At 34.8% G+C, this 12914-nt stretch overlaps 1 protein-coding gene across 8 annotated transcripts in view; it reads right to left on the reverse strand.

Annotated features, from left to right (window-relative positions):
* The window catches only part of FHOD3 (formin homology 2 domain containing 3), a 638119-nt gene that overhangs the window by 247574 nt on the left and 377631 nt on the right, over positions 1–12914 (reverse strand). For all 8 annotated transcript variants that reach the window (XM_031946054.1, XM_031946051.1, XM_031946049.1 and 5 more), the window contains exon 6: positions 12143–12237. In XM_031946054.1, coding sequence (XP_031801914.1) covers positions 12143–12237 — 95 coding nt within the window. The remainder of the gene's footprint in view (positions 1–12142; positions 12238–12914) is intronic.

Consider the following 12914-nt stretch of genomic DNA (forward strand, 5'->3'; position numbering starts at 1 on the left):
ATTCTGGGAGCTCTGGCTATCCTAATTTCTTAATTTAATTTGAACCATGGAAACATATTGTGTTTTATTATCATTTCCATAATCTTAAAGTACCTATTATATGTGGCTGGGTAGATATATAATCTGTGAAAAACATAGTCCTTGTTCTCAAATAACATATCTTCAAAAGACAAACATGTAAAAATGCCTTTTGCTCTTTCCATAAGATTAATTTTTGCCAGTCAGTGTTAGGTGGCTCAGAGGAATTTATATTTTTCAGATTTTATAAATCAGAAATGATTTCTTTGAGACCACATTGTAAATACACTCCATTTGGTTAATTAATTCATTTATTTAAGGTTTGTTTGTATCCACCTGCCACTCTGAAATCTGGCACATATACATGCATGTGTGTGTGTGTGTGTGTGTGTGTACATGTGTACATTTAGAGAAAGAATGAAAAAGACTGTTACAAATAAGTAATACAAAGTCTGTTTCAGATACTTTGTTTTTTTTCCCTCCCTCCCCTTTTTGGGGGGATGGTGGTGAGGTAAGTGAGGCAAGTGACTTGCCCAGGTTCACATAGCAAGGACATGTTAAGTGTCCAAGGCCAAATTTGAATTCAGCTCCTCAATTCCAATTCTATATTGTCTTTTTAAATAAAATTAAGAGCTGCTAGAAAATGTGCAGTTAGGGGCAGCTAGATGGCACAATGGCTAGAGCACTAGCCCTGAAGTCAGGAGGACCTAAATTCAAATCCGGCCTCAGACACCTAACACTTTCTAGCTGTGTGACCCTCGGCAAGTCACTTAATCTCAATTGCCTCAGGGAAAAAATGGGAACAATTCGCAAAAGAATTGCAGATTATTCACAATCACATGAAAGAGTGCTCCAAATCACTAATAAAGGGGAAATGCAAATCCAAATGATCCCGAGCTTTCACTTAATACCCTGCAAATTGGCAAAGACCATCTCCCCAAAATGGCAATATTCAATGTTAAAGGGATTGTGGAAGGACAGGAGAACTATACTTTGTTGGTGAAGCTATGGAATGGCACAACTATTTTTGTAAAGAAACTTGAAATTGCAAATAAAGACTAAAATATCCATAACCTTTGATCCAGAGACTCTATTACTGGGTTTATTCCTCAAAGAGGCTATCAACAAGAAGACAATCTCTTTATACACCAAAATTTGTATAGTTGCACTTTTTGTGATAGTAAAGAATTGCAAACAAAATAGACGTCCATCAGTTGGGAAATCAATATACAAATCAGGTGGTACCTGAATGTAATGCAATATTATTATGTTGTAAGAAATGATCTAAGTGAGATACAGAGAAGGCCAGAAAGATCTACCTAAACCTGATGTGGAATGAAGTTGAAAACAATATATACAATAATTACAACAATATAAATGGAAAGAACTATATTCCCCTAAAAATCAAAAGTTATTGTAACAAATATATAAAAATCAAACATGTCTTAAATGAAGAAATATAAAAAGAAAGCCTCAACTCATTCCTTTGTGGAGGTGGGAGGTTCACAGTATAGGAGGTTGGACATTGTAGATACTTTTGGATTTTTTTCCCCAAATGAATCAGTTGTGCTGATTTCCTCTCTCTTTAATATAATAATATATAATAAATAATAAATATAATAATACTTTTTATTATATGGGATGGCTTTCTAGGAAGAGGAGAGGGAAAGATATTGGGGATAAATGGAATAATTTAAGAAACAAAAGACAAATAAAAAACTTTTAAAAAGAGCATTGTGAATAAGCATCTGGAGTGGGGGAAGAAACATTCCCAGAGAAGAAATATTGATCTAACACTTATTTTTCCTAAAGAGCTATATCAGATGGGAGTCTGAGGATTTTTTTTAAAACAGATATTTTCAAATCTTTTGATACTACTTTTTAGAGTAGGGGAAAAGGAACATTGTAATGGAAAATCCATTTGGTTAGTGATTCCTTAGTAAGCTGGGGAACAAAATTAAATGACTAAACAACCTTCATCACTATATCAAAGAGCTAAGCAGGGAGAAAGGATGGGAGAAATTGAAAAAGGGAGGAAGGAAAGGAATGCAAGAGAAAATAAGAAAAGAAATCCTCCCAGAATGTGTGTATGAATATGTAAATATGCACACTTATTCATACACATATATGCTACACATTAAACATGTACATATGAAGAACTTATATAATACATTGTGTACATATATAATTATGTCAGCATATGTGTGTCAGCAGTAAGCAAAACAGCAAACAAGACTGGCTGAACAACCTTAACATATATAGTCAACTTATGTAGAAACATACCTAAAACATATAATTATATATGTACAGATGTATAATACAAAATCACAATAATTACACATGTAATTTATAGTGTATATATTATGACATCTATCTTTATTTTTTCCTTTTTCTCTTTTGCCTTTTCACTCTTCCTTTTTTCTTTCCTTTCTCCTAATTTCTTTATTTTTATGCCCTTCTCTATATTCCTTCTTTCTGTCTGTCTCTCCCTGTCTCTCTCTTTCTCCCCCTTTTCTCTTATTTTTCTTTTCCCCATATTTCCATTGCTTCTGCCCATCTCTCCCCTTTTTTCTTGTAATTCTGCTATTTCCTTTTGCAGTCCAATATTGCCATGATTGGAATATGATTATTCTTTTTTTCTTTTGAGGGAATAAAGGTTAAATTATGTAACTAAGGTCAGACGTGGTTTTTCATTTCAGGTGAACTGTTTTCATTGCATTTTAGAAATAGAAATATTTGTTTCATATACAACTATATTAACTACAGTGAAACCAATTATGATGATATACCTGCTTAACCAGCATGGCTTTGACTCTGTCAATGTCAATTTTATAATCTTTAGCAGTTGTAAAAAAAATCTGCCAGTTTTCCTGATGTCATATGGAGTCATCAAAGGTGACTGTCAAATGAATATAAAACCTAAGTCTCACAAAAGCAGAGGCAATATCCAGACTAGTCAAAGACAAAACTAGGAAAAATTAAAACAGCATGTGAGATATAAATCTTTAATCAACCTAGACTGAACATTCCACTCAGTCTTCTGAGGTCACCCAGCATCACTTTGAAAATGGATTAATTTCCATTTTCCATTGAAAATAAAGCCAAAAAGGAGTTTCAAATCTCTTGAGGGAAACTGCAGCAGCTTCCATTATGAAACAGGGGAAAAATTACCATCATCAATTACACAGTGAAATGGGGCAGGGGGAGAATTGTTAAGGAGTGTGAAGTTGTTATGGATTTGGGAATACATAATGCTACTTTAAGCATAAATTCTAAGTTGTAAGAACAGGGAGATATATTTTTGAGTTTAAAGAGAAAAGAAACATTTACATACTGTAATTCCATGTTCTGGGAACCATGAGAACATGAAGACATATAGACCTAAGTAAATCTAGTTAGGAACTCCCTCTCTCTAAAGTATCTGGAAAGCTCAGACTAGGTTTCTGCTTTCCTTGGGCTCAGCTGATATATCAATATGTTGGTAATTTTAATATAGAAAATATGAATTCAAATGTAAGACAAGAGGATGTGCTCTATCTTGAGGCATTATAATGTCTCTGTGTCATGTGAAGCTTTAAAGTTTTGTCCTGCCCTTCTAGATTCAACTTGTCTCTCCCTTCCCCTCTCTCCCTCCTCCCCGCCTCTGTCTCTTTCTCTCTCTCTCTCTCAATCTCTCTCTCTCTCTCTCTCTCTCTCTCTCTGTCTCTCTCTGTGTATCTCTGTCTCTGTATCTCTTTCTCTCTCTCTCTCTCTCTCTCTTTGTCCCTCTCTGACTCTTGTCTCTTTTTCCTCCTCTGTCTGTCTCTATCTCTGTATCTCTCTGTCTCTGAGTCTCTGTCTCTGAATTTGTCTCTCTTTCTATGTCCCTTCTTCTCTCCCTCTTTTTCTCTCTCCTTCTCTTCCTCCTTTTCTCTCCTTCTCCTCCTACTCCTTCTCTCCCTCCTTTGTTTCCTCCCTCTCTCCTTCTGTCTCTCCCTGTCTCTCTCTATCTCTCTGTCTCTGCCTGTCTCTCTGTCTGTCTCTGTCTCTCTCTGTTTCTCTCTGTCTCTGTCTCTCTCTGTGTCTTTGCCTGTCTGTCTCTCTCTCTGTTTGTCTTTGTGTCTCTGTCTCTGTGTGTCTCTCTTTGTGTGTGTGTGAGTGTCAATCTGTCTCTGTCTCTCTCTCTGTGTCTGTCTGTGTGTGTGTCTCTCTTTGTGTGTGTGTGTGTGTGTGTGTGTGTGTGTGTGTGTGTATCTCTCTCTGTCTGTCTCTCTCTGTTTGTCTCTGTGTCTCTGTGTGTGTATCTCTGTCTTGATCTCTCTGTGTCTCTGTCTCTCTGTGTGTGTCTCTCTTTGTGTGTGTATGTGTGTGTGTCTATCTCTATCTCTTCATGTGTGTGTGTGTGTGTGTGTGTGTGTGCGCGCGCGCCTGCTGGGGAGGCATGGAGATCACAGGTAATTCTAGGTTGGCCTGATGGTCTGAAAGAACTTCCAAAAACAGAATCATAACTAGGAATCTTTCCACCTGGGACAAGCACCACAAACTGTCCCTGGAGCAATTGGCATAAACATGCCCTTATTGGAGGCAGGGTGAAAGAAAACAAGGGCTGTGGAAGGCATACAGTAACACAGTGAAACTATCTCAAACATGTTGACAGGGCGATGTTTCTCTGGGTAGGAGAAGCTTATGCTAATATAGGCACATGGAAGCTTCCTATTTTAGTTAATTATCTCTACTAATTAAGTGCTAAGCTGTGTTGCTTCTACATTGGAGGACAGATGCCTTTTCTGATCTTATCCCCTTCTGGTCAGAGTTCTGTCCAGAGACCAGGTCAATACTATAGCTTATCGTTTCAAATCCAAAGTCTTTAGTCTGGTATTTAAAATTATCCTATGCACATCAAGGGGCATTTAGATGGCACACTAGATAGAGTTCCAGACCTGAAGTCAGGAGGACCTGAATTCAAATCTAACCTCAGAAACTTAATAGCTATATGAGCCTGGACAAGTCACTTCACTCCATTTGCCTCAGTTTCCTCATCTATAAAATATAGTAGAGAAGGAAATGGCACATCTCTACAGTATCTTTACCAAGATGTCAGTCACATAGAGTTAGACAGAACTAATCAACTCAACAACCACAAATCTTAAATTTCATTATGCTTCAACAAATACTCATTTAATATAGTCATTTCTGTCTTTTCCCTACCCCGTTATAGTCATTTTTATTTTTCCTTCTCTCCTATTTCATGTGTGTTGTTTCCCCATGTCAGTGTCAGTTTTAATCTTATCCCTCCAACTTTTTATTCTGGCCCAGTTAGTTTCCTGATCAGCTTCCTAACATAGACTACAATGGTCACTTGCTACCCCTAGAGTTGGTTATACCAACCAAGTAACAATTTGTCTGGTTAAGAAGTCACCTTGATAACAGTCTTCTTGCTTCTTTTACCTTATACCTGCTTCTCAACTACTTGCCTGGATGCAGACTCCACTGTCTTGCTCTGTCTAACACATTGCTTTTTTCTTTCTGGTTTCCAATTGCCAATCCTCGCTTTGAGATCTTCAAGATATATATATATCTATATATATATATATATATATATATATTTATCTATCTCTATATCTATGTCTGTCTATCTATCTATTCATATCTTTCTTTAACTTGTAGCTCAGCAGTTCTCACACTTTTTAGTTTCAGGACCCTTTTATTTCTTAAAAATTACAGAAGACCTCTCTAATCCCCAGAGCTTTTGTTTATATCAATTATATGGATATCGATATTCACCGTATTACTAATTAGTAAAGCACTGGGACAGCTAGGTGGTGCAGAGAGTAGAGCACCGGTGTTGGAGTCAGGTGGTCCTGAGTTCAAATGCAGTTTCAGTCATTTAACCCTTATTGCTTTGCCAAAAAAAAATAGAAAGAAAAAGAAAAGAAAAAATCTCCAGTACCACCCTGAAAACTTTTTAGTTCCTGTTTCTTGGGCATGTTTTCCATTCTTGTCCTGTTTTTCTCATTTCAACTTACTACTTTACCCTGAGATGGACACTAGATGGCAGCATCAATTAAGACAGCATGGTGGTTAGAATGGCTCCCTTAAAGTACACATTTTAAAGTTGGGGAGTAAAGTTTCCTAGCAATGGGGACAAGAAAGGGAGATGGGGATAATGGACAAGTAACTGTTTGTGTGTAAGAGATGCATAAACTTTACTGTTTGTATCTTAGAAATGGCTTGCTTCCTTATTTGGCTACTCAGATGTTTAATCAGTGTCTATCTTAACTCAACTAAGATTTAACCTTTTTTTTTTTTTTTTTTTTTTTTTGTCCCACAATGGGGTTTTTGGTCTCACACTCTTTTCCTACAAATATAAGTACTGTACACCCAAGCATTCAAAAATACTCATTGAAAAAGTGAAAAAAAACCTATGAGTTTGGAACAGAGTTTTTAAGTGGTTTCATGATAATATGTCTGAAAATATTCAGATGGAGGAAGGTGTTTTCTTTAAGAAAAATATTTTCTAGATATATTGGCAAGAAATACCAAAAAGTCAATAGTTATATTGAAGTTATGACATGTCTTGTCATAAATTAGAATGCTATGAATCCTTTGTAGGAGTATTTAGAATGTGTTAAGTATCCTGCTTTCTCCTCCTCTTCTACTAATATAGAAGTCTTGAAAATATTATAAAACAGTTCATATTGATTTTACTTAATAGTTTGCATCCTAAATGAAGTAAAATGAATATTTCATTCCAAATTGCTTTGTACATATTTACTGTTGTCATGAAGTGAGCTATTTTTCAGACAAAAACCATAAAATGACATTTAACTTGACAACCATTATGCTTTTATTTGAGTGTATTGTAAGAGAAAGAGAAAGGGAAAGGTTGCTAAAGAAACCTATGTGGCTGCATAGGAAACTCTCTAATTAGCCCAAATGCTCAAAAGACATATGAAAAATTATTGGAGGACCTTGTAATAAAAATAATGGAAAATCCGGCATGAACTGTAAGACTTTATGAACAGCTAAAGCTCAGAATGAATTAAGACTTCTAAAAAACTATTAATGACAAGAAAAAAGGCCTTTTAAAGAAAACCATAAGAACATGTTTTAAAAAATAAAATTATTTTAATAAACATCTTTTAACTTTCTAATACAAGTATCATTTTTGTTTCTTTTTCTCAGAGCTGATTTTTAATTACATAAAGTTAAACATTGTTTTAAAAGCAACCAAAATACAAATAACCTGTTACCTTTAAAAACCTATAATTCACTATGACTGCTAATTCATAACTTCTAACAAAATAATGATACTGAATAATATTAAGATTAAGTACTATAATGCCAGGAAAAGTGTTTTATTTGACCTTTATGTTTTTATTAAACTAAATTAAATAAGTAAAAGAGGGACTTGAAAAAGTATCTTATCACACACACATAGAATTTGTCTTTCCTTTCAGCTTCTAACATTTCTCCTTCCTCCTTCTTCCCTCTAGTACCACACACACACACACACACACACACACACACACATATATATATATATATATATATATATATATATATATATATATATGTATATACAGCTTAATTAGACTCAAGCTTGAGATCCCAGAGTAGAACAGAGGCTAGTTTAGACAGAAATGAAAGAAGACAAACATATAAAAGACCACATTCTTTCTGTTCTCCCCATGTCTTCCTAACATTACATATTCTCTACTTTTGCTCACAGGGATGCCCCATACCATCAACACAGCCTGAGGAAATGAACAAAAAAATCCAGAAATACCAACCTGAGATGAGAACAGTTTAACTAAACATGTACTTACAGGAAAGGTTGGAATACAGACAAAAGTACAAAATTGTACAAATTGTCTTCATTGTATTTTATTCACATTGAAATTCAAAGAATTCTCTAGCCTGACCATAATGGGTAATAACAAATATTAGCCACAGCTTATGTATAAATACAGTATATATACAGTTATGTATACAGTTCAATATTTTAAAAAATAAATGCACTATATTAATGAACAAAAAAATCAGTACTATATCCATATTCTCAGAGACAATAAAGGAATTTAGTTCTATGAAGAGTTAGATTAAGTAATCTCTATGGTCCCTTCTAATTCAATCCTGTGATGCTAAAACATATATATTTATAGGTTTTTAAACTATAAGAGACTAAAGATGACCTTAAAGATTATAAAATCAAAGCATCCCCCCAAACATCATCTAGTCCAACTTGTCTGTACCTGAACAAGGATCTTCTTTTTTATATTGCCTATGAATGGTCTTTCAATCTTTGCTTAAAAACCTTCAATGATGTGCAAATCACTCCCTTTTCAGGAAATTCATTCATTCTATTTTTGGATAATTCTGAATGTTAGGAACCCCCCTTCCCCTTCCCTCAGTCTCCCAATATTAAGTCTAAATTTACCTCTCTACTTCTCCAACTTTGACTCATTCATTTTTAAATCTCTTGCAACCTGGCTTCCAACTTTTATTTTTTTTAATCACACTGAATTTGTTTTATCTATAGTCACCAAAAAGCTCTTTGTGGTAAATGCAATGGCCTTTTTCAGGCCTCATCCTTTTTGTTCTCCATTTAGCTTTTGATATTATTAACCACCCCTCTATTTGGAATGTCTTTTCTTTGTCAGCATTCATGGAGTTCTCTTGGTTTTCCAACCCATCTGACCACTCTGGTCTCCTTTGCTATATGTCATCCATGTCTTATTCCATTAATGGGCATAATGTACTTTCTAATACATACTTCTGGACTTCTACACTCTCTCTCGATTAACTCGTTGGCAACTGAGGTTTAAATGGTCATTTATATGTGGAGCATTCCTATATATATCTATATCTCTATATCTATATCTATATCTATATATAGTCAGAAGCTCTTTTCTGAAACTCAGTTCTTCACTGACCAAGTAACAAATGCAAATCTCTACCTGTGTCCCATAAACATCTCAAATCCAAAATGTTCAAATGAGAATTATCTTCTGCTCTAAACTCATCTCTCTTTCCTGTTCTGTAGATCACACCAGCGTCATTCCAATTTCCTATGTTTACAACCTCAGACATGCTTAAGCTTTTCGTGTACCCTCAACTCCACCCTCCATGGCCAATCATTTAACAGATCTTACCAAATAAATATATTTCCTTGAATTATCATAAACTTGAGGAATACTAGCAAGCATGAAAATTTCCCTAGATTAAGAACAACAGAAAAAGAGGAGTGTGTATATAAAACCAAAAATTTCTACAATATATAGCTTAATTTTCTTTTGCATATTTCAAATTTAATATGGTAATTTCAATATGTTGATCTACATCACCTTCTGAATTTCATTTTGAAGTCTTATGGGTTTTTTATTTTTAGTGGTACATTAACATATTTTCTTCCTTTTTTTGATAAATAATCTGTCCTCTTCTCTCTACTCAAGACCCCGTCCTAGTTTAGATCACCTGACCTATTGTAATAACTTCCTTTATGGTTTTCTTTCTTACAGCCTTTCTTCTCGAATCTATTTTACACATGGACAACAAAACAGTCTTTCTAAAACACATGTCATTCCTCTGTTCAATAATCATCATTGACTCCTTGGTGCCCTTAGGATAAACTACATCCTCCTCACCCTGACCTTTAAAGCCTTTTATCCATGTCTTTGTGCACTAAGCCAACCATAATTAATATGTAATTTGATATGAACAAATTTTTTTAGGAATGTATAACCAGTATACCTCACTTCACGTTTTTAACCATAGAACTAAGGCCATTCACTTTGGATTTTTCACTGATTACTAATTTATATTATCTATTATTTTAGTGTTAGATAGATAGATTTGAGGTCTGATATCTCAGAGGCTCCTGTGAGAATAACTTCATTATCTTCCTATGTAGAACTGTAATTAAATAAAATCTCACTGAATAATGTAAGATTGTTGTTGAGTCATTTCTCAAACATGTTCTACTCTTCATGACCTCATTTGAGGTTTTCTTGGCAAAGATACTGGAATGGTTTGCCATTTCCTTTTCCAGCTTATTTTACAGATGAGGAAACTGAGGCATACAGTTAAGTGCTTTGCCAGGGTTATACAGTTAATGTCTAAGGTAAGATTTGAACCCATGAAAAGAAGTCTTTCTGATTCCAAGCCCAGAGCTCTCTCCAATGCAAAATCTAGCTGCCCCTACAGTGTAAAATACTAGATGTAAATCTGAAATAAAAATATTTGGCTCACACATTTATCATGTTGAAGAATATGATCATTTATCCAGTTATCTCTTCATCATTGCTGTAAGCCTCAATTAACTCACATGACCCTTGCTGGCTTACCTGCCAGCTAATTCAACTGATTCCTATCTAACTTCTGTTTATTTCATCTAATTCTATTATTCATTCTCATTATCTACTATTCTTCTCATGGCTTCTCCTCCAAATAAAGTGACAGCAACCTCTCTTTAATATCAGCTACATAAATCATTCTTCTTTCTCTCCTACCTAGTTAATGCTTCATGGATGACTTTTTAAAGTTGAGATTCTAAAGAATCAGAGAAACTTAAATTGAAGAAGAATTTCCTTCAACCAGCTACTATTTCCAGTAAAGAACTTTTTAAAGTCAATCACTTACTTGAAATCATAAAAACAAGACTATTTAGATCTAGAAAGGTTCTTATCCAACTCCCATAATTTAACAGATGAGGAAACAAAAGTGCAAAGGGCTATATTTCTTTACTAAATGTTGTGGAATGCTTTTTGAAAATGAACTTCCTTCAATTGAAAATGATGACAGAATACCACATTTGGAATATTATATTGAGTCATCAATGCATGTCCCATTTGGCAAAGAACATAGTATTATACAATAAGACTTGTAATCTCATATCAAAGAGACTAGAGTTATTCCCAATAATAGACCTTGAAATCTGTCAGACCTAAATCTGTATCCAACATTTAAATGATGGCACATACTATTTTTAGACAGAAAAGAATTAACAATTCTAGAATTCTTAGTTATAACACATAGAGTGAAGTATACAACTTAACTGTTCCAAAAGAACAGGACTTCAGAGCAAGAACACTGGTGAATTGGGAGACATACAAAAGGTAATTAGGGGGAGAAGTCTCAAGATCTTTCCATGGTTGAAGGACCTAAAGTTATTTTGCCTGAAGACCTCTGGGAAAAATTATATCTCTTTGATACTTCAAGGGTTTTTACATAGGGAAAAGGAAGTCAACTTGTTTTCCTTAGACTTTAAGGACCGAATTAACAATCATATGTGAAGATGCAGAGAGCCAAATGTGCAGTTGATATAAGAGAGGATTTGTAGGCAAAGAGATCCAATTACAGAGTGGGATGCATAGGGAGAGTATGCTCCTCTTCACCACAGGTCTTCAGTTATTGGCTGCAGGGCTTCTTTGCTACTGTGTCATAAAAGAGTTGCTTTATGCTTATGAATTGGATTAAATGGCCCCTCGGATACTGAGCTAAGATGAGTCTTAGGGGACAGACTATTGCCAAATACATCCTCAAAACCTTTCAAGCTTTGTGGGACCTGCTTGAGTTTATGTTTTGTGCTGGCATAAACTTTAAGAACCCAAGATAATTTCTATGCCAGAAAGAGGCAGCAGAGTGGGGCTCTGGTTACAGAAAAAAAGATCAGAAGGTAAGCTGGCAATTATTCGTATGGATTCTGGGCCAAAACGAAGGATACTTATCGCAATGAAATCCAGAATTTAGTAATATAGTCACTAATGACTGTTTAAAAATTTTATTATCAAAATATTAAGTCAGTCCCATTATAAACACACAAATTCTTGAAATAAAAAATCAATAGAAATGCTCCCAAGATTCCATCGTAACTTGCTGAGTTTATTTCAGAGGGAGTTAAAGTTCAGAGAAACATTAGACTCAATAGGATGGCTTCGAAGGTCCTGACTAATCCTGAGTCAGTGATTCTTAAAATGTCACATTTCATTTATTCAGCACTCATTTAAAAAAATCTAAAAAGTAATCTCCTATATTTGTACTGTTGGCAAGTCTGAAGCAAAATAACACAAGATTTTTTTCTGGGTATAAAAAAGGTTTTTGGCCTATACATTACATGAAATACATAACCTTGTCATTCTCTTACCTTTGAACCAATGAGAGTATACAGCCATTGAATGGTTTCATTATGATTTATGACTCCATTCATCCCGTCTACATACAACATAATCTGGCCCAAAGCTATGGAAAGGAAAAGAGACAAGGAGGCATTATGGTTTCTTGTAAAAAATATTTCTAATCTATGGATATTACAAATAAGCATTCATTAAATATTATGATATTAATCAAGAAATTTTCATTCCTTGAGCACTTAGATTCAACACATTCCAGGAAGGATTTAAAGAAAACTGATTAAAGAACTTTTGGCATTGGATGTACCTCATCACCAGAAATAAAGGCAGCAGATTGCAGCAGAGAGAGAGAGAGAGATTCATTCCCTGGCATCAGTTAGGTGGAATCATTTGGAATCAGTCTAGGGCAAAGTGCAGGGTGAATGCCAGAAGTCATGAAATGACAGGACCCATGTAAAAAATGCTTGTAATAGTATCATGTGAAAAAGAGATTAGATTTATTCTGTTTGGTCCTGAGGGGCAAAATGGGACCAAATGGGGAGAAGCTACAGAGAATAAAACTTTCCTATAGCTCAGGTCCTGAATAATTACTAAATAATACTGAGTCTCTCCAACTGAATGGGTTGTCTTAGGAAGGAGTTAAAATTCTTGAGAGTAGAGGTAGTCAAGTAGAGGCTGCAGATTGGTCTGAGGAAGATATTGAAGAGGGCAAAAGATGGAGTAGATGTCTTATAAAATTCTTCTGACTTCTCCATTTTTATGATTGTATAAAGTTAGGACCAGGAG

Source organism: Sarcophilus harrisii, chromosome 1 (genome assembly GCF_902635505.1).
Source record: "Sarcophilus harrisii chromosome 1, mSarHar1.11, whole genome shotgun sequence".
In the NCBI taxonomy this organism is placed as follows: Eukaryota; Metazoa; Chordata; class Mammalia; order Dasyuromorphia; family Dasyuridae; genus Sarcophilus; species Sarcophilus harrisii.